The sequence below is a fragment of the Bos grunniens genome, chromosome X, assembly GCF_055505025.1.
Source record: "Bos grunniens cultivar Pamir isolate PY7600 chromosome X, Bosgru_T2T1.0, whole genome shotgun sequence".
In the NCBI taxonomy this organism is placed as follows: Eukaryota; Metazoa; Chordata; class Mammalia; order Artiodactyla; family Bovidae; genus Bos; species Bos grunniens.
The window spans coordinates 51701340-51728375 of NC_141194.1; the positions used below are offsets into that span (position 1 = coordinate 51701340).

Genomic DNA, 27036 nt, shown 5'->3' on the forward strand with positions numbered 1-27036 from the left:
CTCAGGGCAGACTGGCGTTGTGCACGTGTTGTTACCCTTCCTTGGGAGACCAGGAGTAGGAAATGTGACATGTGTGTGTGTCTGTGTGTGTCTGTCTGTGTCTCCTGCAGGGGGCCTTCCTTTGTTACGCTTCTCTTCTCTACCTCAACACTGTACTTCCCTCTAACCCAGGAGATCTGGCTCTTTTTGGTTTTGTTCGGTTTTCCCCTCCTGTAGAGCTGCTCCTAGGCCTCCTTTAGAAGTCCCTCCTAGCGGGACTTCTGGCTGGAATTTAAAGCACTCACCCAAGTGGTGCTTGGGCCCAGAGTTGGAACGTTTGTAGGGGTGGGTGCTTGGAAATTGGAGGTTTGCCTAAGGAAGGGCAGGGGAAGGGTAATTTGGATTCTGAATTGCTAGGCGAGTGGCTGCCACTCTTGGGGAAGATGAGTGCAAGGAGAGTGTTGGTATTCTGGAGTAGACCCAGGGGAGCTTGGAAGGGCCTTGCTTCCTGCATCAGGTGGCCAACCATTTTATCACCATCCTGCCAATACTGACATCCTGAGTATTTGACACATGAGAATATGGGACTGAAGCCAGGATGAGGGAGCTTGTAGGTCCCAGGGAGAGCCAGGCAGGGAGACCACTGAATCTTCCTCAGCTATCTATCTGTTGTATGTACAGCTCCTGCTCTAGGATTTCAGTTCTGCCACTGTCAGGTTGCTTGATGTTGCACTTATTCTTATCTCGAACTTGATTTAGGAGGAAAGAAGGGTGCCTGGAGTTCTGGGTTTGAGCACCTTCCTACCTGGGTTACCTGCGCTGAGGGCAATGCCCTACTGATGGGAGGCAAGGGAGCGTGGGGAGCCTGTCTGGACTTGAGCCATATTTTTTTAGTTTGAGTTTTTTTGTTGTTAGTTTTGTTTGTTTTTGCCCCTACTTCACGGAGTCCCATGTGTTTGCTACCTGCTTTGCAGGGGTGGGGGTGGGGATTATGTATGCATGTAAGTATGAGTCCTTTGGTCCCTTTTCTAAAAGTGTGTGTACAGAAGAGGCCAGCAGCTTTTTATTCTCTTTAACTGCCCCTCCCCTTTTCCATGTGAATGCATGTGTGAGTGAATACTGGTATCCTGGTGTAGTGTAAAGAGCCTTGGACCAGTGGTCAGAAGACAGGGGTTCTGGTCTTGGCTCTACCAGTAACTCAGCATGTTATTTTGGAGAAATTACAATTCTTTTCTGGGCCTCATTTCCCCCATTCATTAAATGAAGGCACCGGTCTAGGTTACTCCAGGTTCTTTTCACCATCCCAGCAGGAGCCAGGGTTCTAAGAAGGACTGCTGGGAGGGTGGAGGGAGGAAGGAGCATTGGGGAGGAGGCTCTTTACAGCTGCCTTTTGGGCAGGACACAACAAGCTCCAACTTGGCAGATCAGTCTCCTCTACTTTTGTTATCTTTCCTAACTTCTCTCCTCCTCCCCAAATCCTCCCAATTTTTGCTACCACAGTCAGTGGTGCATTCCAGCGCTTAGAACACCCCTCCCTCCTTCCTACTTCTTCCCCTGCCTCTTCCTGGCAGGTGTTTGAGAGAGGACACATAGGAAGCCTTTCTGACCAGGTGAGTATTGCAAATTCTTGCTCCTTGTTCCTTGCTCTTCCTGCAGTGTCTATCTCACTGAGAGAACGAACATTAAAGGCCCAAACTTTAAATAGCCCAAATTGGAGCTGAGCTACTCTGCAGATATATTGGGTAGTGAGGTCAGCCTTAGATGTCAAGTCTTAATGGTGATTCCTTTGAATAACATTTTCATTTGAAAACCAGTTTAATTTTTCGTATCAGTCTTATGAGGAAACCAGGGCAAGAGTTCATATTGCCACCTTACAGTTAAGGAAACAGATTCAGAAAGGTAAAAATCCCATAACTAGTAAGTAGTAGAGCTAAAATGTGAACCCACGTCTTCTGACTTCAGATCCTGTATGCTTTCCAGTACAGCACATGCCTAAGGGATGTGTGCATAGGGAAAGTTTGAAGTCAGCTGTTTTGGACCTCATTTTTCTATTTCTTAAAATTGTACCACTGTACTGTTGGAAGGGAATCAGGAGACATTTCCCAGGGTATGTGCATGGGATGTTGAGTATGGACTCGAGGTACTTCTAAAGCTCTGTTGTGAGTTGTGTTTGTATGGGTTGGGTGTTTGCCAGGTTAAAAGGTCTGGGGTGGCTAGAGGTCTGGGAAGCCATGTATGGGGTGCTGAGTTGCTTTTGGTGCCCAGCCTGGTCTTGCACTATGCTGGAATAACCTAACTCCCTTTCCCCTTCTTACCCACTCAGGACTGGCAGCCACCCTTTGCTGTTGAAGTGGACAACTTCAGGTTTACTCCCCGAATCCAGAGGCTGAACGAACTAGAGGTAAGAAGACTAGCAGCTGGTGGTGGGGTTGGGAGAATGGATACCTGAGCTCTGATCCTCTTTCCCTCCTACCTTCTCTGGCTGAGGTACTTTACCTAACTAGGCCTTTATTCTGTCTTCTGTGAAGTTGCCTGGAGGGCACGGAGAAGCTTTAGAGCTCTGAATATAAACCAGAGCAAGGGCTTTTAGTCTCCCAGATCTGATAGTCCCAAGGCTGGGGATTGTGCTTTTCCCACAAACATTTGGTACTTCTGAAACTCCCCTGTCAACTAACCCACCCTACTTAGGTCAGCAAAAGAGAAATATGAGGCTAACTGAGACCCTTTCTTGCTTGGCCAGCTGAATATGTCCTCATCTATCCAATTCATCTACAGCCCTGTGCTTCCTACCTTCCTTCCATGGTGCTTGGTAAGGTGGAAGGTGAGGTGGATGGGCAGGAACAACAAAAGAACTGGTCTCTGTGGAAGCTGGAATGGTTACAAACTTGGACAGAAGGTCAGGCAAGTAGGCTTTTCCCTCTCCCTTATGTTCTGTACAGGAAATATAGGCCCTTTGCATGGGTAAGGTGAGGTTCTCCATGGAAGACTTGAGAATGCCCCAGAGCAATGAGAGTAGATGCTCTTAAGCCAGTTCCAAGTAAAATCCTGGAGTTTCCCTTGGAAGATGTAGATTAGAAGTATGCTACATACTCCTCTCCCTCACTTTTATGTATCTTCAAGCCTTAATAGATGTCTATGGGTATGGGGCTGACTATTAGGCCCAACCAAATACCCATAACTTAAAAGGTTACTTGTCTTTTAGACTGCAGATCCTCAGCCTTGGCACTATTGACATTTTGGGCCAGGTAATTTATTGTCATGGAGGGCTGTCCTGTGCATTGTAGGATGTCTGTCATCCCTTTAGGATGTCTGTCAGCCCATTAGATACTAGAACATATTACCCTCTCCCAGTTATGGCAACCAAAAAATGTCTCTAGACATTACTTAAATGTCCTCTGGAAGGCAAAATTGCCACTTATTGAGAATCACTCTTCTAGAGTCAGTCTAGGTACTGTTCCGGTCAGGGCAAAAATCATCTTTTGTATGGGATACAAGTTCCTTAGAGAGATGGATCTGACCAGGTCTCTTGGGGTATAGGTAGGGCAAGGTGTAGCCTACCATAGGACAGGGGCAGGTTTTCTAGAGTGAGAGTGCTGGCTAATGAAGGGGCGAGGGGCAGGCATGAGGCCAAGGTTGGAAAGCTAAAGGGTTGAAGTGGAAGGATTAGGGTTCCTGGCCCCTTAGGGATTCTCATAGCAAAGGAGCCATAGGATATTCCTTTCTATGGCTAGACCTTACTTTTCCTCATCTATGAAAGAACTGTCCCTGTATCCCCCTAATGGGATCAGAGCAAAGTAATGAATGGTAAAGACTTAACCTAGTTCTCCCTAAAACTAGGCCCTCTGGCTAGGGTGAGGTGGTTATAGACTTGGGGAGCCCTTCTTGGGTCATAGATTTCAGGAACACATGGCACATGCCTTGTTCCTAGGATCTTTTGCCCACATTGGGTCCTGGGTAGGTCAGGTACCAGTGCTGCTGTGGTACACCATCTCAGTTCTTTAGGCCATTTTGTCTTTAGCATGCACTCTCACCCTTTGGCCACCATGGAACAAATTTCATGGTGCATGTGAAGAGGTGAATGTTCTTTTTCGGAGCCTTCATTCTCTGAAACATGCCTAGAGCTTAGATATAATTCTGTAGTTTCCAGAGGGCATTCACTGTTCCTGTCATAAGTCTACTCTTCTGGGGTGAGTGGACTGGGCAGTTGTTTTATTTCCCTCCTAATCAGAAAACAGGGGTCCAGAGAGTAGAACTGATTTACTCAAGACTATATAGCAGATTATTAGCAGAGGAAGAGCAAAAACTTATTTGACACTCAGGTTTCTTGGTACCTGCTATGTGACTTGAGGAAGCAGAGGCTCTGTAAGAGATGATGATACTCACACAGCCCTGTCAAGGAGACTGAGAAAGAATATATGTAAAGCTTTGGCTGTTGTGACTCAGCCTGCTCTGTTTGGGGACCTTGGGCTTCTCCTGTTGACTGGAAGATGGCAAAGATAACAGAGGTGGGTGAGGTACTACCTAGAGTTGAGGATCCAGTTCACTGGGAGAGGCCTGCTGCTCTGTAGATGAAGTGGGCTGCTCTGTATCCCTTCTCCTGCCCTAAGATTAGGCCAGAAGATGGTCAGGTACAGGGGGAGGCCAGCCTCTCTGAGCCATTTCTTCTCCAGGCCCAGACGAGAGTGAAACTGAACTACTTGGATCAGATTGCCAAATTCTGGGAAATCCAGGGCTCTTCCTTAAAGATTCCCAATGTAGAACGGCGGATCTTGGACCTCTACAGCCTCAGCAAAGTAAGAACAGGTTTTTCTCAAAAAACCTCCCCACCCCACGCCTTAATATCCTTGGTATTCTGGGGGCCACCTTGGTTTGGATATTGGATCTCTAGGCTACAGTGGAAGGGGCACAGCCTGGTAGCACACAAGCTGTCATCAGAACTTCTTGGCATCCCTTGGCTGCAATTTGAGTCTGAGTGGTGGAGGTAGGAGGGGGTAGCCTCCAGTGAAGTAAGGGGATGGAGTTGTCCTCGTTCTTTCTGTACCCACACACAGTAAATCACGTCCCTTCCTGCTTGTCCTTACAGATAGTGGTGGAGGAAGGTGGCTATGAAGCCATCTGCAAGGACCGTCGATGGGCTCGGGTGGCCCAGCGCCTCAACTACCCACCAGGCAAAAACATTGGCTCCCTGCTGCGCTCCCACTATGAACGCATCGTTTACCCCTATGAGATGTACCAGTCTGGAGCCAACCTGGTGGTAAGGATGCCAAGCCAGGGTGGGAGTAGGCTTTCTTCTGCCAGATGCAGATTTCCACACTTGCTCTTAATGGAACTGGTTCAGTGGAGTGGACTGGACATCTGGAGAGGTCCGAAAGAGATGAAGTCTGGTTGTTGGGGAGATGTTTGGAAGGAGGGATGATATAAGCAAAAGCATGAGAATTCTCAGAGTGTGTGCTGGTGTCAGTGGTAAAGACCAGTTAGGCAGGGCCTGTTGGCAGGGGAGCGGGGATGAAACCACAACTTTGGTTGCCACTGGGGGGAGGGTAGAGGGAAGTCCTTGCTATTGGGGGCTGGGGCCCCATGCCCTGACCCTTACCCTTCACCTATCCCCAGCAGTGCAACACACGTCCATTTGATAATGAGGAGAAGGACAAGGAATATAAACCTCACAGTATCCCCCTTCGACAGTCTGTGCAGCCCTCCAAGTTCAACAGCTATGGCCGGCGAGCCAAGAGACTGCAGCCTGATGTGAGTGCTTCCCTACTTTTAACAGAACTTGAGGGGTGAAGAGAGTTCTTTCCCTCTGACCAAGACTCTTCCCTGTTCCAATCTCCCTTCTCTTGGTTCTCTGAGTTCTGAAAAGTAGTGTGCCTCTTTCTGGCTTCACTCTTGCTCTTCCTCTACTCTCAACTGAGCTTCTGAGCTGGGTTTTGATCTCTTTGCATAATATCTTCCCTGTGTCTGCTGTTCTTGCCTGCCTTGTTCCTTTCCTGACTCACTCACTCTGCTTAGAGGAGAAGAACTCTCTTTCTCCTTACACCTATATTCTAGCCTCAGAAAGAAGCTTATATGCCAGCATTCTTCTGGGCATTGGGGCTACAACAGGAAAGAAGATGGACACTGTCCCTGGGCTCACCAAAGCATGTAATTTACCAGACCATGTTAGTCTCTGCCATTTATTGGTAGTGTCAGATACTTAGATTTTTTTATGTATATCTTTCTCAAGCCCCTTGTAACTGTGAGATAGGAGTTAATATTCTCATTTTACAGTTGGAAAAACTGAGATCCATCTTAATTCCATTCCAGGAGAGGGATGAGGAGGGAGCTCACTTACCCTCAGTCTCCAAAAAGCAATCTAAATTCTTGCCGTGGCCCACCTGTGCTTCAGGCCTGATATGAACTAGTCAGGACTATGATACAGTCCAGGCTGTTCTTTTAGAATGCGGCAACCTGCAATCTTGATTCATTTCCTTCTTTCCTCCTAGCCGGAACCCACAGAAGAAGACATTGAAAAGAATCCTGAGCTAAAGAAGCTGCAGATCTATGGGGCAGGCCCCAAGATGATGGGCCTAGGCCTCATGGCCAAGGATAAGACTCTGCGGAAGAAAGGTGAGGCCTGACAGGCTGGGGAAGTGTGAAGAATGGCCTCACCTGGGGAGAGGAGGCGGGGCCCTAACTGTTCAGACTTGTACTTTAGAGCTATTCTCTCTCCCAGATAAGGAAGGGCCCGAGTGTCCCCCTACTGTAGTGGTGAAGGAGGAGTCAGGCGGGGACATGAAGGTGGAGTCAACCTCACCCAAGACCTTCCTGGAGAGCAAGGAGGAGCTGAGTCACAGCCCAGAGCCCTGCACCAAGATGACCATGAGGCTCAGGAGGAACCACAGCAATGCCCAGTTTGTAAGGACCCAGCCCTGACTTCCTAATGCTCTGCTTCTCATCCCTTCAATGAGCATTTCCCCAGCATGGCACTGGACCAGGTTGCATTAAACAGAAAAGTGGGCCTGGTGGGCCCTGCCCTCAGGTAGCTCACTTAATTGGGGAAACAAGGCCAGCTCACATGGAACAAAGAACAGGAAAGGGTGATCAAGTGCTGTTAACATGAAGTGCTGGAAGGGTGCAGAGAAGGAGACTCCCTCTCCATTGTTTCAGGATAAAGGCTAAGCTCCTCATTACCATGCATGATCCAGTCGCAGCAGACCTCTAGCCTCATTCCCCAGCACTGCCCACCTTACTTCTCTGCTATAGCCACACTGAACTGCTTGTAGGTATGTTTGTTTTTTCCCTGAGACGTGCCATGCTTTCTTGCCCCATCCTTTGCACATGCTGTTTCTTCTGCCTGGAAGTTTCCCCCTGTTCTCTGCACCATTGCCAAATCTCAGTTTGCCTTCAGATTTCAGTTAGTTTCAAGTGTTACCTTTTCAGTGAAGTTCTTCCTCAAGGCTGTTCCTCATCTCCAGCTGATTTGTGTGCTTCCTCCTCTAGGTTTCCATAGTACCCTTTTATGGGGAGCTGTTGGCAGTTTCTACACTGCCTTTTAATTTTTATGAACTTGTGCTTCTGGACTATTGTATGCCTTTAGAAGGAGGATATCGTGTCTTACTTATCTCTGTACCATAGAGTCTGGCATAGTGTTGAACACCTAAGTGTTCAGTAAATGTTTATTGAATGAATAAAAATGGGGAATTCAGCCCTGAATCATAAAGACTCTGCTCTCACATCTCTACCAGTTAGTTTATTTGGGGAGATTCTTGCTTGCAGTTTAACTCCTGAGCTAGCATGACTAACCTGTACAAGGCTATGAATGATCCAGCCATCAAGCACGGTGGGTTTCTAACAGAGATCTCTGTGGACTAAGATACTGTCTGGAGGAGTATTACGTTTGAAAGGCTGGACGGGGCTTGGGTTGATGAACTGTTGCCTCCCTCCCCTGGCAGATTGAGTCATATGTGTGCCGAATGTGTTCGCGAGGGGATGAGGATGACAAGCTCCTGCTGTGTGATGGCTGTGATGACAACTACCACATCTTCTGCTTGTTGCCTCCTTTGCCTGAGATTCCCAAGGGTGTCTGGCGGTGTCCAAAGTGTGTCATGGCGGTAAGGACTTCCCAGCCCCAATCTGTGTCTGCCTCATAGGCTGTCCTTGCCTTCCTTCATCTGGTCTTATTGAAAGCAGCCTCCTAGCTCAGCCACAGTCTTATGTTTTGGGTCCCTGAGGTTGGGCTAGGTTGGGCAGAGCTTTGGGAGAAAGAAGAGGAGGACATTCAGCCTGTGTTCTCTGGAAGCTCTCAGACCACCTGGGGAGGTGAGATTCATAATTAGATTGTATATGATGACATATAATCAAATGTTAAATTGTGTGTTAGAAATTCAGATGTAGAAGTTCAGAGGAGAGGAAAGTGACTAAGAGTAGTAATCAGGGAAGGTGTCAGCAATTAGATTTGGAGGACAGGAATATGAATAAAAAAATGTCCTTTTGATTTTCAAGTTTTTTATTTTTTATTTCTTTTCGAAAGCTCTATTGTAATAGTCTGGTGTATTTTCTTCTCATCTTTTCATTGTTGCGTATATATAACTATCTTTAACAGGTTTGGGATCATACTGTGTACTTTCATTTGTTACTTTATAATCATTTTTCTGTATTATTCATGAGTATGATTTCTTGTAAAGGGTTCATCATGTGGGTATAATATTTATTAGTTATTTTCCTTCTGTTGTGATAATTAAATTGGTTTACACTGTTGTAGACTTCAGTTACAAGCGTTGGGCAGACTTTCTAGACTGGGGGATGGAGGAGTTCAGGAGTAAGGCTATGTGGGGATAACGTACCTAGTGCAAGAGAGGCAGTGAGGAGAGCACCTGAAGCAGCAGTGAGGGCTAAGAGGCCTGGTAAGTCTGCCAGTTTCATTTCATGAGCCTTTTACCTTGATCCAAATTCTGGGTTGCTCGTCTGCATCTTTCCCTGGCTTTCTGGGAGAGTAGATGTTGATAGTCTCTCACCCTGTCAGCTGTGGTCATAGTGTCCAGGTATGCATGTGCACGTGGACACACACACACATTCACACGAGGAAAGAGACTGGGGCAGTGTAACGCCTTGGTAGTGGTGGGGATTCCTTTAGGGAGGAGTTTGAATGCCAACAGTATCATAGACAACAAAGATTGTCAGGTCTACTTAGCTCTCTTCTTTAAGTGGTCTTGGGCCGGTGAACCAGGTTGACATTTAGATTTCAGACATGAGCAGAAGGTACGTCTGCCTCGGGTACATACAACTCTCATCTAAAACCATGAATATAAGTACAAAATGAGTTAGACATATGTCCTGTTTTATGAGACAGTCTAAAGAGCAGAAAGTGTGGAGTTTGACACTAAGGGTTGGTGCCTTTGTTTCCCATCCTCCGAGCTACTGGAATATTCGGTGTTGTTTTCCCAGGCCTGTAGTTCCAGTCTCGGCATAAAAATTTCTCTAAGCATCCTGTATAAACTCACATTTTGTCTTGAAAGAAAGATAGTGACAGAAGAGAATGGGGTAGCATATTAAATCAGAGCCCATGGTTTAGATAGTCAAGTCCTGAAGGAAGAGAAGATAAAAGCATGGTAGAAGTGCATGTGAGGAGTGAAGAGACTAACTGCACTGAAGTACTAGGAGAAAAACATAGAGCTATGATGTGAGACCTGCTTCAGAGGCCTTAAGTACAAACCTAGGGCTGTTCTCCCTCCTGATTCCTACCCCATATTCCAGCTCAGCTTTTGGGGATTCTCCACCTCTTTGCCTCTACCTTGGTGACATGTTCTCCTTTGGGTTTCAGGAGTGTAAGCGCCCCCCTGAAGCCTTTGGCTTTGAGCAGGCTACCCGGGAGTACACTCTGCAGAGCTTTGGCGAGATGGCTGACTCCTTTAAAGCCGATTACTTCAACATGCCCGTACACGTAGGTGATGGAGGGCTGGGGTAGTGTCAGGGCTAGGTTCATAGGTGTCTGATGGTCTATAGCTCGCCTGGGTCAATGGGGCCAGGATATGATGAGCCACAGTCATCAGCTACCCCTGTTCCTTTAGATGGTACCCACAGAACTTGTGGAGAAGGAATTCTGGCGGCTGGTGAATAGCATTGAGGAAGATGTAACTGTTGAGTATGGGGCTGACATCCATTCCAAAGAATTTGGTAGCGGGTTCCCCGTCAGTGACAGTAAGCGGCACCTAACCCCTGAGGAGGAGGTGAGTAGATGATTCATGGTTATATTCAGCTGTGTGACTTAGGCAAGTCCTTCAGTATCTGAAAGACCCAGTATCTCTATAGGAAGGGGACTGTTATCCCTGCCTTATGTGTTGCTATGAGATTTAGATGGGATGATGTGTGTAAAGAGCACAGCCTAGTACCTTGCGTGGCATCTCCAGTCATGAGATTGGCTATTTTTTGTCTGTAGAATGGGAGTAGTATCCATTTCACAAATTTTATAAGAATTAAATGAGAAGGTATTTGAAGTACCTGTCAGAGTACCTGGCTCATTCATAAGAAGTGTTCAGGGACTGGGATTGTAAGTGCAGGAAATAAAGAGGCCCTAGGCCTGTATCACAAGGAGGGTACATTTTGGTCCAGAGCAGGGGCTTTTAACTTGCAGATACTTTTGTGAGTGGGCACATCTATAAATTTTCCAAAAATTGAAGTAAAGTGAAGTGAATCGAAATTTTGTCTATGCATTTGAGGGAGGCAGGGGGAAGAACATCTGTAATATTTTTTAGACATTTCAGAAAGGTCTATGACCTCAAAATTAAGGTTCCCTGGAATAAAGAACTCAGCACCTTAGCAAAACTCTCTTTTCCACAAATACCTGACCTATCAGGAGTATGCTACGAGTGGTTGGAACCTGAATGTGATGCCAGTGTTGGAACAGTCTGTACTGTGCCACATCAATGCAGATATCTCTGGCATGAAGGTGCCCTGGCTCTATGTGGGCATGGTCTTCTCGGCCTTTTGTTGGCATATTGAGGATCACTGGAGTTACTCCATTAACTACCTCCACTGGTGAGTGGGGTCCTGGGCAGCCAAGGAAGCATTCAGGGTGGGCTCTTTGAGTGCCCACTCTACGTGTCCCCTTTCTTTTTGGCCAGGGGTGAGCCGAAGACCTGGTATGGGGTACCCTCCCTTGCAGCAGAACATTTGGAAGAGGTGATGAAGAAGCTGACACCTGAGCTCTTTGATAGCCAGCCTGACCTTCTGCACCAACTTGTTACCCTCATGAATCCCAACACCCTCATGTCCCATGGTGTGCCGGTGAGTGCCTAGGAAATGGGCAAAGAATAGGAATGAGTTAGTGATGTCCTGTATGGTGGTGGTGGTGGTCATTGTCTAGAATATACCCCCATGCCTTTCTCATTCTTACTGTCTCTTAATCAGACTGTAGGTTTGATGGAAATAATAGTGCTTAGAGATGGTGTGATGGTGAGCCACCTCGGCCAGATGTTTCAGGGCAACGCCTTAGGGGTGGATTCCACCAGTAGAAGAGGGAAATGAAGGAAGGACTGGGCAAGACAAGTCTCCTTACTGTTAAGGGCACACATCATTGTCATTCACCTCCTATTGATCATAATTTAGTCACATGGCCACATATAGTTGTGAGAAAAACTGGAAAATCTGATTTTTATTAAGGATGGTCATGTACCAGCTACAAATTGGAGGTCATGTTATTATGGAAGAGGGTGAGAATGGATATAGGGGGACAACTAGCAGTCACTGCTATACTTTCCATATTGTGACCCATCTTGGAGAAGTGAGTAGGTCTGTTTACTTATTTAACAGGTCAGAGTTCTGTGGTGGTAATTACTTTGCAAATACATAAGTGTATCACATCAAAATGTTGTGCACCAACAGGTTATATGTCAGCCGTATCTCAATAAAGTTGGTGGGGAGTGGGGGGAATTAAGCTAAAAAAAAAATGCCAATATCTTTCAGCATTTAAAAAAAAAAAAGCTGAACTCAGACTCCTGGCTTGTCCTATTCTCCTCCTCTGTAGTCTTCTCTCCCACTCTGGGTACACATCCTGGCTTACCTCTAAGGGGCTTTATATTCCTGGGAATTTCTAATGTTGATTAGCATCAGCCAGTTTTCTGGTATGGGTCTTAAAATAACCAGATCAGTAGTCCTGTAGGAATAGGATTGAGTACATCTTCCACCTCTGCTTCAGTCTTACTCATTCTGTGGTTATACTTCTCCCCACTCCCTTCACCTCACCACTTCCCCTACACACACACCCCCACACCCCAGCCTTAGCTACCCTGCCACTTACTCTGATGTATGGGACATGGTAGACAGTCAGTACATACTGAATTAATCTCCTTGAAATTCCTGGTCACCTGAACAGCAGGTCTTTGGACTAGGTCAGTGGTTCTCACCAGAATTTCTTGCCTTCAGCTTGTTTTACTATACTATATAATCTGCAAGTGATACTTTTACACATTTTAGTGGTACTTAGCTAAGGATTGAGATACCTAGGAAATTAGAGGAAATGAATTCTGCAACAGTTCAGGTCACCTTCCTCCACTTGGGGGAGGTTGGGGGGGGTTACATTTTCCCTCTCTGCCTCACCCCATTTGAAAATGACTGGGCTCAAGGTGTGGAAATGATCAAGGGCATTTCAAGTTATGCTCTTTGCAAGTAGACATTGAGTCTGACCTTTCCTCAGACTACTTCCTGATTCACAGCATCCTTTCTTTCCCACAATGTCAAGAATTGTACGAGTAGGAGAGGATTCTCCTTAAGGATTCAGACAGCTAAGATGCATATATATGTGTGTGTGTGTATATATATATATATATATAATATATATAGCTATTCAATCCTTGCCTCTTGTTTAAAAAAGTCTTATCACAGACTCTTAAACATGTGCTCTTTGCATCCACCTCCATAGCATTTCTTCTGCTCATAGCCCCCCAGCTTCTCTGGCCAACTGCTGTTTCACCACCTCACCCTCTGTCTGCCCTGCCACTCCTATAGGTAGTTCCCAGCATCTCCAGGCTCTTTGGACTTGGCAGTATCCCCTCCATCAAGACATCTGATTTTTCATATTCACATGTTGGCAAACTAGAATTTAGCCAGCTGGAGCTCCCTCAGCCATCTTTGGTTGCCCCCACCCTACCCGCTACCACCTTACCCATCTTCCCCTTTGGTGAGAGAAGGCTATTTCTTTTTATAGATAAAAGATATATAGTATAAGTATTTTTATTATAAAAGAAACAGCACCCCCCTTTCAAAAAAAAAAAAGGAAATACAAAGGTCACCTCTATTTTCCTCCACATTTTGTTGTTTCCACCTGTTTTTTATGTAAATTTTGACATAACAGTAATCAGTGTATGGATTTTTATAATCTCTTTTGTTAAGTTTGATCATCTAGAATGGCTTTGTCCAGCTTGATAGCCACTAGCCACATGTGGCTGTTGAGCACTTGAAACATGAATAGTCATAACTGAAATGTATTTAAAGTATAAAGCACATGTTGGATTTCAAGGTGTAATATGAAACAGTTTAAAATATCTCACTAATACTTCTGTATACCAGTTACACATTAAAATGATATTGTAGATATAGTAAATAAAATATATTGAAGTTAATTTTACTTTTTTAACGTGGCTATTAGAGAATTTGAAAAGTATTTGTGTGGCTGGCATATTTCTGTTGGACAGTGCTGGTTTAGAATGATTTTTGCTTCCTCACCATGAACTATTCATACCATCTTTTTTGAAATACAACTTTATTGCAGTATAATTTACATACCATAAAAATCATGCATTTTAAATGCACGATTCAGTGAATCTACAAAGTTGTGCTACCATTACTTTATTCCAGTTTTAAAACATTTCCATCACCCCAAAAGGATCCTGTGTACCCTTTTGCGGTCACTCTCCATTCCAACCCCTAGTCTCAAGCAACCACTAATTGACTGACTCTAAAAATTTGCTTTTTCTAGACAGTTCATATAAATGGAATAATATGTGGTCTTTGTATATCCGGCTTTTCATTTAGCATAATGTTTTTGAGGTTCATCTGTGTTAGAGCTTGTTTCAGAACTACCTTTTTAAGGTGGACTAATATTATATTGTATGGATATGCTAAATTTTGTTTGTCTATTCACCAGTTGATGGACTTTGGGGTCATTTTTTTAATAGCTGCAGAATGTGAGGAAAGTTTTTTAAAAAAAACTGTATAGGAAGAAAATAGTAAAGTGACATTGCCAAAATGAGGGTACAGGAGCATTAGGTTTTATTTCTGGCTCTGCTACTTGAGGCTTTTCTAGGACTCAGTTTTCACATCTATAAAATCAAGGCTGGGACTAGATCATTCAACAGATACTGCTGGAACTCCCTGTGTGCAAGGCCTCTGGTCAACACCCTGAAAGTAAATAAACCAATCCCTGCCTTTGGTCGTGTGTAGTTGAGTAGAGGACAGAGATGAGTAAACAACTGGAATAAAATATTATTAGGGGTGTTACAGAAGAAAAACAGACTGGGTCATTAGGAAGTTGAGGGAGGGAGGGGTCAGGAAAGTATTTGTAGAAGTGGCGACACTTGAAGGAAGAGTAAGAGTTTGTCTATTGGGGCCATGGCTTTATCATGTAGATATGAGGATTTGAGTGAGAGGTTCTCAACAGGGACATTACATGATCAGATTTGCATTTTGGTTGGGGAAGACAATTCTGGTTGATAATGGGGGCCAGTGCGGCAGTACAAGCAGTAAATACTGATATTGTCTCTAAGTAGGCATAGATTTGAGAAGAAAATGTATTGGAGGTAGGAGCTGATACATGACCTGAATAAATTTGGAGATTCAATATTGTTAGGATGCTGATTCTCTCCACATTAATCTAGAATCCTAGCAGAGGAATTGTGTTGAAGGCTATAAACCTTTTAGGTTCTTAGTATATATTAGCAATTTTGCTTTCTAGAGAGAAGTTATTGGTCCCCATACCTGCACTGTACTTATTTCAGTGTGTCTTCATCAGCGTTAAATGTTTGTCTTAAAAAACTTTGTAAGACTTCTTGGTAATGGTGGCAAACTAAACATACACATGGCTACTTCCATTCCTTATTGAAACTTCACTTAAATGACACAAAGGGATTTTTTTTTTAAGGTAAAAAAAATCACAATGATGGGGAAAACAAGAGACAATGAAAAAATTCTTGAAACTAGGAAACAGGAAAACTGAAACTTAAATCAGTACCTGGAACATCTGCGAATCAATCTGAAAGCCGTGGGAACCTCACCCACACTAGGTAGCGGGAAATGTGACCCTCCCTCACTAGCAAAAGATTGTGAGGTGTACTTTTGAAATTGATCTCTGGATTGAGGTCTTTTAGGTACAATTGAGGTATAGTGAAAATACTAGAATTCATTGTATACTTACTGAATGTTGAGGTTCCCAGCCATCTTCCTCCACTTGACGCTTAGAACACTGGTAGCCAAACCTTTTTTCTTCGGGCACAGAATATGGGTGAGTTTTCTCTGGGGACTCTTAACTGGCTCAGAAGGAAAGACCTAGAGTTTCCCAAACTAAGTGGCTTTACCCTACAGTGAAGCTCACAGTTGACAAACTTCATCTCAGTACTCAGAACTTCTATTCAGTCTTTTCCTTTCTTACTTTTGAATATAAGTAGATAACCGAGAAAACTCTAGAACAAAGTAGAACCAAATGGTAAAAAAGCAGTTTGAACAGAGGGTAGGCTGGGAGAAATAAACTTCAAAAAGAAAAGGAAAAGAAACCTCATTAAAACTTTCAGAGATGAGCATATGTTGCAAACATAAAATAAGAACAAGATGCTATTTTAAAAGAACATGCTAAGAACAAAAAAGAGCTCTTGGAAATTAAAATTAATGATAACAAAAGTGGAAAACTAAATAAAAAGCATAGAAGATAAACAGTTAAGGATATCTCCCAGAAAATAGAATAAAAAGTTAAAGGCAGAAAAAGCTAGAGAAAATCAGAGAACTTTTTCTGGTAGTTCAATATTCAATAATTCTCTCTGAAAAGAGAATAAATGAAAACTGAAAGGATCAAATTATTAATGAAATTGTTTAAGAAAATTGCCCTCAACTACGAGAGTCTCCAGAATCAAAGGGCCTACCCAGTACATGAATGAGAATAGATCCACACCAAGGTATATCTGGTGAATTTTCACAAACACTGGGACCAGAAAACTCGTACAAGCTTTCTGAGAGAAAACTGGTTTCATTCAAAGCATTACAGATCAGAATGGCTTCAAACTTTCAAAAGCAACACTGGAATCCAGAACACTAGAACCATGCCTTCAAAATGATTTTCAACTTAGAATTTTATATGTGCCGTCAAATTATCAAATGTGAGAGTAGAATAGAGATATTTTTCTAAATTCTTCCCACTGTTTCTCAGGAAGCTGTTGGATGATGTGCTTAATTAACCACAGCAAAGGAACAAACCAAGAAAGAGGAAGACATGGGATCTAGGAAACAGGAAATCTGTCATGGGAGAGTGACAATCCAGGGAGGGCAGCTGGTCCCAATTGTAACAGATCATAAGGCTCTATCAGAGATTGCTACAGAAAGGTGAAAAGTGATAGAGTTTTACATTTGTCAAAAAGGTTGGGATTAACGTACTAATACATGCATAGAAAACTAAGCAAATTGAGAAATAGAAGGCTGTTTTTAATATAGTCTTGAGGCATGATATTTAGAATTGTTAAGGTGAATGCCAAAATAATCAGAAGAGGTGAAAACCAATGGCTGTAGGAAATGGAGAATGGCAGGGCCTGCTGATTTTATAACAGATTTTGTAGAACCACTTGGTGTGAAACTGCTTACATGACTGGTAACAAAAATTGTTACTGAGAAAGGAATGGCCAGCTTAATGGAAAGTTATATTTTGAATTTTTATAAAAATTATTAAGGAAGTTGAAATATTTTGGTATATTTCCTGCTTTTGACTCAAATTCTCTTTTTTTTAAATTAATTTATTTATTTTAATTGGAGGCTAATTACTTTACAATATTTCCTGTCATCACAAATCAAAACCTTGAGAACAGAGACCAGTGGTCCTCTCTGTTGGAGTTGGAGGATCTGGGAATCTGTTGTCAGACCATTCCCTGAGACTTTCCTTCCTCTCCTTGAGGACTCTGCACTTAGATGAGGTTTCTGTAGACTATGGAAAACTTTTATCTCAGCGATCTTGGCTTTTCTTCCTCAGGTTGTCCGCACAAACCAGTGTGCAGGAGAATTCGTCATTACCTTCCCTCGTGCTTACCACAGTGGCTTTAACCAAGGCTACAACTTTGCTGAGGCTGTCAACTTTTGCACTGCTGACTGGGTGAGTCTGGAGTGTGATGAGGGGTGGCAAGGAGAAGCAGGAGGGTGGTAGGGAAGCTGAGGCACCATGGCCTCCAGACTTGGCTATGCTCAACCTTGAACCTGACCACAGCTGCCAGCTGGGCGCCAGTGCATTGAGCACTACCGCCGACTCCGAAGATATTGTGTCTTCTCCCATGAGGAGCTCATCTGCAAGATGGCTGCTTGTCCAGAGAAGCTGGACCTGAATCTAGCAGCAGCTGTGCATAAAGAGATGTTCATCATGGTGCAGGAGGAGCGGCGTCTACGAAAGGCCCTGTTGGAGAAGGTGAGTGGTGGGGAGAGTGCACAGGATTGGGTACCCTAGTCTGGCAGAGATAGGAGAGGAGGAAGTAGTAGTAGGCTCTACTCTTGGGAAGTACTAAAAAGAACTAGACACATCTAAGTTGAAAACTACATTCCATTCTCTACCATTTACTAATAACTGTTGGCAAGTTAATTTACTTGACTGAGCCTCAGCATCCCCATCTGAAAAAAAATGGAATTATAATAGTGCTTATCTTTTTGGATAGTTGAGTGGATTTAAGTTGTTAAGTGGGCTTCCCAGGTGGCTCAGATGGTGTAGTGTCTGCCTGCATTGAGGGAGACCCAGGTTCGATCCCTTGGGTCAGGAAGATTCCCTGGAGAAGGAAATGGCAACCCACTCTAGTACTCTTGCCTGGAAAATTCCATGGATGGAGGAGCCTGGTAGGTTACAGTCTATGGGGTCGCAAAGAGCTGGACATGACTGAGTGACTTTACTTTCACTTTCTTTTCTTTCAAGATGTTAAGTAAGTGACCCATAGCAGGTGCTGGTATAGCTGCTATTCATGATTATTTAAATAACCCAATAAGACCAACTGACATAACAAAACCCCCATTTGCTGGTAAGCTTGGACAACCTTTTTAGGTTACCTAACCTTTCATAGTCTTACTCTCCCACTCTATAAAATGGGAATAAATACCTCTTGTGAGGTGGTTGTAAAGCTTGAGTAAGATGATTTATGTCAAAGCATCTATTACTGCACTTTCAGTGTAGCAGCTGCTGTTATTGATAATATTAATACATGAACAAAATAATTGAAATATGGGATATTAAATGCCATTTTATTGCAGTTCAAATGGTTTAGCAGTTCAGATTGGGTTCGTGTTACTGAGTAGAAGGCAGATAGATTCCTCATAACTTATCAGTTTTATTTGAAGGTGAGTGGGACTGCTGTTCATGTAGTTTAGCTGCCTTAAAGCTCCAAACTTGCTCAGTTAGGGAATTGATTTAGTGAGAGTGCTCCATAGGATGCACAAAAGAATGCTGGTCTTGAGGAATCCCATGCTGGATCCCTTTTCTTAAAATAAGGAAATTTAGGCTAATATTTTCTTATTTTAAAGCTCATTTATAACTTCCCTATGAGCATGGGCTGTAAGAATTGCAGCTTTGGTAAGTGTTGGAGGTCTGGGGCCTATCAGTCTGTGGTATTAGTTGATGGGCTTTTCTAGGCATAATTTTTTCTCTCTGTTCAGTGCTGTTATTAAGTGATGACTTTGGGGCTGTGCTAGGCTATAGGAAGGAGCCAAAGTAAGGTGGGAAAAGTAGATGTTCCCATACTAACACTCAGAATTCTCTATTCTCAAATTCTCAGAATTTGGCCCTTACCTAAGAGAAGAATTCTGGAACCCCCAGTCTCAAAATTCTCTGTGTGTGTGTGTGTGTGTGTGTCCTTTTCTAGCGAGAGGGCTCAAATTCTGTGAAAGATTGTGTGTGTGTGTGTGTGTTTGTATATGTTTGTGTATATGTTTGAGTCCTTTTCTAGCAAGAGGGCTCATAGCTTACATCCAGTTCTCTAAGGAGTTCATGATCCAGGAACACCTAGGGGGTTCACCCTAAGAGCAGCATTCTCTAGCATCAGATTCAAAATAGGCTGTAGTCACATTCTCACTTTGTGCAAGTTACTCTCTCTAAGACTTTGAGATAGCCCCATGAAATATGTGTCTTTATCTGAAAATTAGCTAATATCAGTAAATATTTGTTGAATGCCCATTTTCCCCCCTCCTATAGTCATCATGTTATAGATTAGACTCCCCCAAATCTATTTATTTTCTAACTGGAAGTTTGTCCTTTGACCAGCATCTTCCTATTTTCCGACCTCCCTAGCCCTTGGCCACCACCATTCTACTCTGTTTCTTGTTTGTTTTGTTTGGCCGTGCTGCAAGCCAGCTTGCAGGATCGCAATCCCCCCTCCAGGGGCTGAACCCAGGGCATGGCAGTGAAAACCTGGGATTCTAACCACTAGGCCACCAGGGAACTCCTACTACTCTGTTTTTAGGAGTTTGGCTTTTTTGGATTCCATATATAAGTTATACTCTGTGATATTTGTCTTTTTTGTCTGATTTGACTTATATAATGCCCTCAAGGTCCATCTGTGTTGTCACAAATGGCAAGATTGCTGTCTTCCATATGGCTGAGTAATACATATTCCATTGTATGTATATGTACATATACACATACATACACCACATCATCTTTATCCATTCATCCATTTATGGACTCTTAGGTTATTTCCGTATCTTGGCTATTGTGAATAATGCTGTAGTGAACATGAGAGTGCAGATATCTTTTTGAGATCCTAGTTTCATTTCCTTTGGAGTATACCCAGAAGAGGGATTGCTAGATCATATGGTTAATTCTATTTTAATTTTTTGAGAAACCTTCATACTGTTTTCCAAAGTGGCTGTACCAGTTTGCATTCCTACCACAGTGCACAGTTTCCCTTGTCTCCACCTTCTCTCCAACACGTTATCTCTTTTCTTTCTGATGATAACCCATTCTGACAGGTGGGAGGGGATATTAATGGTTTTGATTTGCATTTTCCTGATGGTTAGTAATGTTGTACATTTTTTCATGTACCTATTAGCCATTTGTATGTCTTCTTTGGAAAAACATCTTTTCAGGTCCTCTGCCCAGTTCTTATTTGGGTGTTTGGGGTTTTGCTGTTGAATTGTATGAGTCCTTTATATACTTTGGATGTTAACCATTTATCAGATAGACAGTTTGCAAATATTTTCTCCCATTCCATGGGTTGCATTTTCATTTTGTTGATGATTTCTTCTGCTGTGCAGATGCTTTTTAGTTTGATATAGTTCCACTTATTTATTTTTGCTTTTGTTGCTTGTGCTTTTTAAATATACCATGTATAAGAAATCATTGCCCACACCAATGTCCAGGAACATTTTCCCTATATTTTCTTCTAGGAGTTTTATGGTTTCAGTTCTTACGTTTAAGTTTTTAATCTATTTCAAGTTAATTTTCATGAGTGATATAAGATAAAGGTCCAGTTTCATTTTTCTACCTGTGATTATCCGGTTTTCCCAGCACCATTTATTGAAGAGACTATCTTTTCCCCACTGAGTATTCTTGACTCCCTTGTCAAATATTAGTTGAGTGTATGTATGAGAGTTTATTTTTGGGCTTACCGTTGGTTTATGTGTCTATTTTTATGTCATTACCATACTGTTTTGATTACTGCAGCTTTGTAATATAGTTTGAAATCAAGAAACTTGATACCTCCAGCTTTGTTTTTCTTTCTCAAGGTTACTTTGACTTTTGAGGGCCTGTTGTGGTTCCACTATTCTAAGTGCTAAGATACTTTTCTAAGTCCTTAGTGACTTTACCTTTGTTAATCCCAACCCAATGAGGATAGTACCATAGTCTCCATTTTACAAAATAGGGAAACTGAAACCCAGAGAGGTTTAAATAATTTACTCTATATCAACACAGCTGGATTTGTAATGTGCAATGGACTCATATGAGCAGGGTTTGTAATGTGCAGAGCACATCTGTGGCAGGGTGGGATTTGTAATGTGCAATGGACTTACACAGAAGTTAGGTCAGTACAGAAGACAAAAACTGTTAGAATCAAAATTTCTCTCTAAAATCCCCAAAATTGCTCATAATGTATAGCATTATCTTGTCTTTCAGTTACTCCAAGATAGCTGGCTTTTCCTCCATTTTTGGAGTGGATTGCTTTTTCTTCATCTAATCAACAGTAAAGTCATTGGCTTAGGTTGGGAACTTTAAACACTGGATACAAGCACATAGAGTTTATTTCTCTTAAGTTGTGGATGTGTATGCAGTGTGCTGCTAAAGCAGCCAGCACAGTGCCTAGAGCACAGTGGGCACTGAGTGCCTGGAAGCTAGCATTATTCCCCAGTACACGACACTTGTCTTGGCCACTTCCACATATTGCCATCTCTCTGGTGCCTTGGTCCACATTTTCCTCACCTTCTTCACCCCTAAGGCCCTTTCTGCTAATCTGAAACTTACCTGATTTTTCTTCCTCTCAACCTACATTGATCTTACCCTGCTTCATATGATTACCCAGCTTTGAGAGTCTGGACTTCACAGAGGCAGTGTGATCTGTGGAGTTTTGTCTCCTTCATAGCTCCTAGCACAGATTTGAGTCTTTTATGTGGAGCTCAGTGGTGGCTGAGTTAGGGGTTTCTGCAGCCCTGTTCTGGTTCTATATAATGAACACCCCCAGGGCATCACTGAAGCTGAGCGAGAAGCTTTTGAGCTGCTCCCGGATGATGAACGCCAGTGCATCAAGTGCAAGACCACGTGCTTTCTATCAGCCCTAGCCTGCTATGACTGCCCTGATGGCCTTGTCTGCCTCTCCCACATCAATGATCTCTGCAAGTGCTCCAGTAGCCGGCAGTACTTGAGGTGAGCAGGGGGCCTACCTGGGGGAAGTGGGCTGAGGAAGGGGATGTAGAACTGGGCCAGATGTGCTCTTCCCTGTCCTCTTCCTGTAGGTATCGGTACACCTTGGATGAGCTCCCTGCCATGCTCCATAAGCTGAAGGTCCGGGCTGAGTCCTTTGACACGTGGGCCAACAAAGTGCGAGTGGCCCTGGAGGTGGAGGATGGGCGGAAGCGCAGTGAGTGATGGGGGGACGGAGGGACTCCACAGGCAAGTTCTATTCCCTTTTCTTCTGTACCCTCCACCCCCTTCCTCTGCCTTTACTCAATACTGCCTACTCCTTGCTGCTCTTATTCTCTCTCCAGGCCTTGAAGAGCTGAGGGCACTAGAGTCAGAGGCCCGTGAGCGGAGGTTTCCTAACAGTGAGCTGCTGCAGCGACTAAAGAACTGCCTGAGTGAGGCAGAGGCTTGCGTGTCCCGGGCTCTGGGGCTGGTCAGCGGCCAGGAAGCTGGGTATGGCAGCGTGAGGCATTGGGCACAGATAGCCTGCTGAGGAATGAGCACCTTAGGAAAGGACTGTTGGCAGGGGGTGGTGGTGAACTCTGAGTACCATTAGCAAGTGACATCAACAGGAAGCTGACAAGCACTGTCATTGGAAGAACTGGGGAGGCAAGGAGGCCAGGCAGCTAGAACGGAGGGGAGTACCTCAGTGCTAAGAAAGTTAGGATTGTTTCTTTTTATCAGTACCTGAAGGTACTGATTTCAGACGGGCTGAGGTCAGGGAGTTGTTGGAGGTTTAGGGATAAGAAAAGGACACAGAAGCATACACTTAATCTGAGTTCACAGTAGAATATGGATTATAATTGTCCAGCTTCTGTTGCCATCAATTTCTAAGCTTTCCCCACCAAATAAATCCTATATTCCTCTCTTCTAATTCTTTTCCCTCATCATATGAACATGCATGTATCTTAAAACTCTCCCTCTAACCTGGGCATTTGCAGAGAACTGTGAAGTATGAGAAGTCAAGGTGGGCATGTATGAGGAAAGGTGTTGGGCCTTAGTACAGAGATGGAGGGAGGGGACTGGGCTGGACTTGAAACTACATGTGAAACTCCATAGCCCCCACAGGATGGCTGGTCTGCAGATGACCCTTGCTGAGCTCCGGGCCTTTCTGGACCAGATGAACAACTTGCCTTGTGCCATGCACCAGATTGGGGATGTCAAGGTGAGGAGGGGTGAACTTGGGGTGCTGCTGAGGGTTTGGGGGAGGGGAGGGGGACCTGAGCTGCAGGCCACTCTTGACTTCTTTCAAAAGTGGCAAGTATTTGGGCAAGACAGGATACACCTGTGAGTAATAGAGGTAGGAGACAAAGGGTTTAGCAAACTGCCTGTTAGAAATGGGATTTGAGGGCCAAGTGGCAAGGGTACAGATACAGGATGCGTAGTCAAGGAAAGGTTTCCTCTTCAAGGTAGAAGAGGTGAAAGGAAGTAACAAGGGTGTTTCTGTGCCTGGAAAGCGGAGTAAAGTTCAAGAAAGTACAGAAATAGTGTGGAAAGAGCAATGGACACCAGTGTGAGTGTAGAGATTGTGAGAAGGCCAAGCATAACAACATTTTTAGGACAGAGGGTCTCCTGATGATATACATCAGAATCCTCTGGGCGCTTAAATAAAGCATAGACTCCTGCTGCTGCTTAGTCACTTCAGTCCTGTCTGACTTTGTGCGACCCTATGGACTGTAGCCCGCCAGGCTCCTCTGCCCACAGACTTCTCCAGTCAAAAGTACTGGAGTGGGTTGTGGTTGCCATGCCCTCCTCCAGGGGATCTTCCCAACCCAGGGATCAAACCCGGGTCTCCTGCATTACAGGCAGATTCTTTACCACTGAGCCACCAGGGAAGCCCTTTAGACTCCTGACCGATCCCTATTAAGAATCTCAAGGAGTGGACCCAGAGATCTGTGTTTTAAAATGTCCCAGGGTATTTAGTGGGCAGTGAGTATTAGGAACCACTGCTTAGGGCCTGGCGAAGGAAGAGTGCCTAGACCATGCTAGGTTCTCCTCCCAAATACTGAAGGGTAAGAAGGTAAATAGGGCAGAGGTACGTGGTGGTGGGATCTCTGTGTGGGCTCTGCTGAGGAGTTTGTTTTTTTGTTTGTGTCCTGGTAGGGTATTCTGGAACAGGTGGAAGCCTACCAAGCTGAGGCCTGTGAGGCTCTGGCCTCATTGCCGTCCAGTCCAGGGCTCCTGCAGTCCCTGCTGGAGAGAGGGCGGCAGCTTGGAGTGGAGGTACCTGAAGCCCAGCAGCTCCAGCGGCAGGTGGAACAGGCACAATGGCTGGATGAGGTTAAACGCACACTGGCCCCGTCAGCCCGAAGAGGCACCCTGGCTGTCATGCGGGGACTGTTGGTAGCAGGTGCCAGTGTGGCCCCTAGCCCTGCTGTGGACAAGGCCCAAGCCGAACTGCAGGAGCTACTGACCATTGCCGAACGCTGGGAGGAGAAGGCCCACCTCTGCCTGGAGGCCAGGTAGGTCTAGCTTCTTCCCCTCCCTGCTCTACTGCATCCTTCAGAGTTTAGCAGAGAAGCTGAAGATGATTCCCATGGGTGGCCTTGAGCACCAGACTCCTGTATTGGTGTATTGACTATCCTATCCTCCCCTTTTTTGTTTAACTCTGTGTTACACGTAGTCAGAGGTAGTCTTATGGAGAAACAGAGATGGACAAATGCAGAGCTATATAGAGGACTAGCTCCACAGGCTGACGTGTGCACACAGTCATGAGAAGTACCAACGAGCAGATGAACACCTGTCAGTAGAAAGCCCCACACATGGGACAGTCTGACAAACTGCAGTTCCCAGATTAATACTACAGGTTGTGTGTGTAGGCACTGCCAGCAGGTGGACAGACTGGTGGACAAACAGCATGGGGATACGGCAGAAGTTTTGGTGCGTGCAATATGGAACAAGCAGAGACTGACAGCCGCTTGTAGGCAGAATGCAAGCAAGTAGGCCCAAGTGGCAGCCACAGGGGCTCATACTGCTATACCCAAAAGTCAGGCTGGGCTTCTGGTCACAGAGACCATCCCAGACTGAGGCCTCTTTTTTCCCTACCTTTAGGCAGAAGCATCCACCAGCCACGCTTGAGGCCATAATTCATGAGGCAGAAAACATCCCTGTTCACCTGCCCAACATCCAGGCTCTCAAGGAGGCTCTTGCTAAGGCCCGGGCTTGGATTGCTGATGTGGACGAGATCCAAGTGAGGACCCTGTTGCCCCACCCACCCTTCACCCCAGATCTTCAGTCCAGATGGGAGAGATGTCATACACTGCGTTGTTCTGGGTTGAGTTCGGTTGGCTAGAGCGAGGAAGGGGGCATAGCACATTGTGAGGAGGCAGAACGTGCTTGGTGAGCAGTGTGAAGAACGGTTGCGAGGCTGGCCTGAGGGAAGATAGGATGCTGGTTAAGATGAGAATGGTAGGGGGCAGGGAGGCTAAAAGAGGCCAACCACAACAGCGTAACTGGTCTGGTGGTCCTGGGGACTGCCTGGATATCTGGAGGCTGATCCAGTGGATGTAGGAGTTGGAGGAGAGAGCCAAGTAGGCATACCTTCCTTAGGATGAGTCTTTTCTTCTGGCTCAAGACTGTGAGTCCAGTCCATCTTCCCAATTCAGGGCCAGGGACAGAGTAGCATCAGTAGATGCTGGCGAGTTGAATTGAGCTTTCTCTTGCCCTGTCCCAGAATGGTGATCACTACCCCTGCCTGGATGACTTGGAGGGTCTGGTGGCTGTGGGCCGGGACCTACCTGTGGGGTTGGAGGAACTGAGACAGCTAGAGCTGCAGGTACTGACAGCGCACTCCTGGAGGGAGAAGGCCTCCAAGACCTTCCTCAAGAAGAATTCTTGCTACACTCTGCTGGAGGTGAGGCCTGGGACCTGACCCACAGCCTCTCCTGCCTCTGACCCAGATGAGACAGCTCATGTGAGAATGTGGGTTTGGGGGCTTTGGGTATGGGAAGGAGGGGAACCCCAGACATTCCCTTTCTGCCTGCCTGCCTCAGGTGCTCTGCCCGTGTGCAGACGCCGGCTCAGACAGCACCAAGCGCAGCCGTTGGATGGAGAAGGAGCTGGGGTTGTACAAATCTGACACAGAGCTGCTGGGGCTATCTGCGCAGGACCTCAGGGACCCAGGCTCTGTGGTAAGGAGCTTAGGCCCAGATGGGGAGAAGAGTCTGGCAATGATAGTATCTGAGCCTGGTGACCATGGGCAGACCGCTTGCTCCCTGTGCGTCAGTACTCTTGGTTTGGGAGTGGGGTGTTCATGGTGCCAGAGAAGGAGGGTTGGGGTGCTGACCTCTCCTCCCCTGTCCTGGGCACGGCAGATCGTGGCCTTCAAGGAGGGGGAACAGAAAGAGAAGGAGGGAATCCTGCAGCTACGTCGCACCAACTCCACCAAACCCAGTCCACTGGCATCATCGACCACAGCTTCCTCTGCAACCTCCATCTGTGTGTGTGGGCAGGTGCCAGCCGGGGTGGGAGCTCTGCAGTGTGACCTGTGTCAGGACTGGTTCCATGGGCGATGTGTGTCGGTACCCCGCCTCCTCAGTTCCCCAAGGCCCAGTCCCACCCCATCCCCACTGCTGGCCTGGTGGGAGTGGGACACCAAATTCTTGTGTCCGCTGTGCATGCGCTCACGGCGCCCACGCCTGGAGACCATCTTGGCACTGCTGGTAGCGCTGCAGAGACTGCCTGTGCGGCTGCCTGAGGGTGAGGCCCTACAGTGCCTCACAGAGAGGGCCATCAGCTGGCAAGGCCGTGCAAGGCAGGCTCTGGCCTCTGAGGATGTGACTGCTCTGTTGGGACGGCTGGCTGAGCTTCGCCAGCGGCTGCAGGCTGAACCCAGGCCCGAGGAGCCCCCTACCTACCCTTCAGCCCCCGCCTCTGACCCTCTCAGAGAAGGCAGTGGCAAGGATATGCCTAAGGTGAGCTGTGCAGCCCAGCTCTTTGACCCTCAAATTCCTGTCTCCTAGCCCTTGCCC

At 45.5% G+C, this 27036-nt stretch overlaps 1 protein-coding gene across 21 annotated transcripts in view; it reads left to right on the forward strand.

The window, feature by feature from the left end:
• The window catches only part of KDM5C (lysine demethylase 5C), a 31168-nt gene that overhangs the window by 2210 nt on the left and 1922 nt on the right, over positions 1–27036 (forward strand). For 4 of the 21 annotated variants that reach the window (XM_086388663.1, XM_086388666.1, XM_086388665.1 and 1 more), the window contains exons 2-24: positions 2303–2380; positions 2755–2880; positions 4650–4772; positions 5063–5233; positions 5590–5724; positions 6462–6585; positions 6692–6873; positions 7911–8069; positions 9779–9898; positions 10026–10184; positions 10811–10992; positions 11079–11241; positions 17177–17296; positions 17408–17602; positions 21849–22030; positions 22120–22244; positions 22372–22519; positions 23126–23231; positions 24170–24528; positions 25118–25256; positions 25740–25919; positions 26059–26196; positions 26380–26979. In XM_086388663.1, coding sequence (XP_086244789.1) covers positions 2303–2380; positions 2755–2880; positions 4650–4772; positions 5063–5233; positions 5590–5724; positions 6462–6585; positions 6692–6873; positions 7911–8069; positions 9779–9898; positions 10026–10184; positions 10811–10992; positions 11079–11241; positions 17177–17296; positions 17408–17602; positions 21849–22030; positions 22120–22244; positions 22372–22519; positions 23126–23231; positions 24170–24528; positions 25118–25256; positions 25740–25919; positions 26059–26196; positions 26380–26979 — 4014 coding nt within the window. Of the gene's footprint in view, positions 1–2302; positions 2381–2719; positions 2881–4649; positions 4773–5062; positions 5234–5589; positions 5725–6461; positions 6586–6691; positions 6874–7910; positions 8070–8199; positions 8278–9778; positions 9899–10025; positions 10185–10810; positions 10993–11078; positions 11242–17176; positions 17297–17407; positions 17603–21848; positions 22031–22119; positions 22245–22371; positions 22520–23125; positions 23232–24169; positions 24529–25117; positions 25257–25739; positions 25980–26058; positions 26197–26379; positions 26980–27036 lie in introns of all 21 variants that reach the window. The other 17 variants (XM_086388668.1, XM_086388670.1, XM_086388672.1 and 14 more) reach the window with 10 other exon arrangements.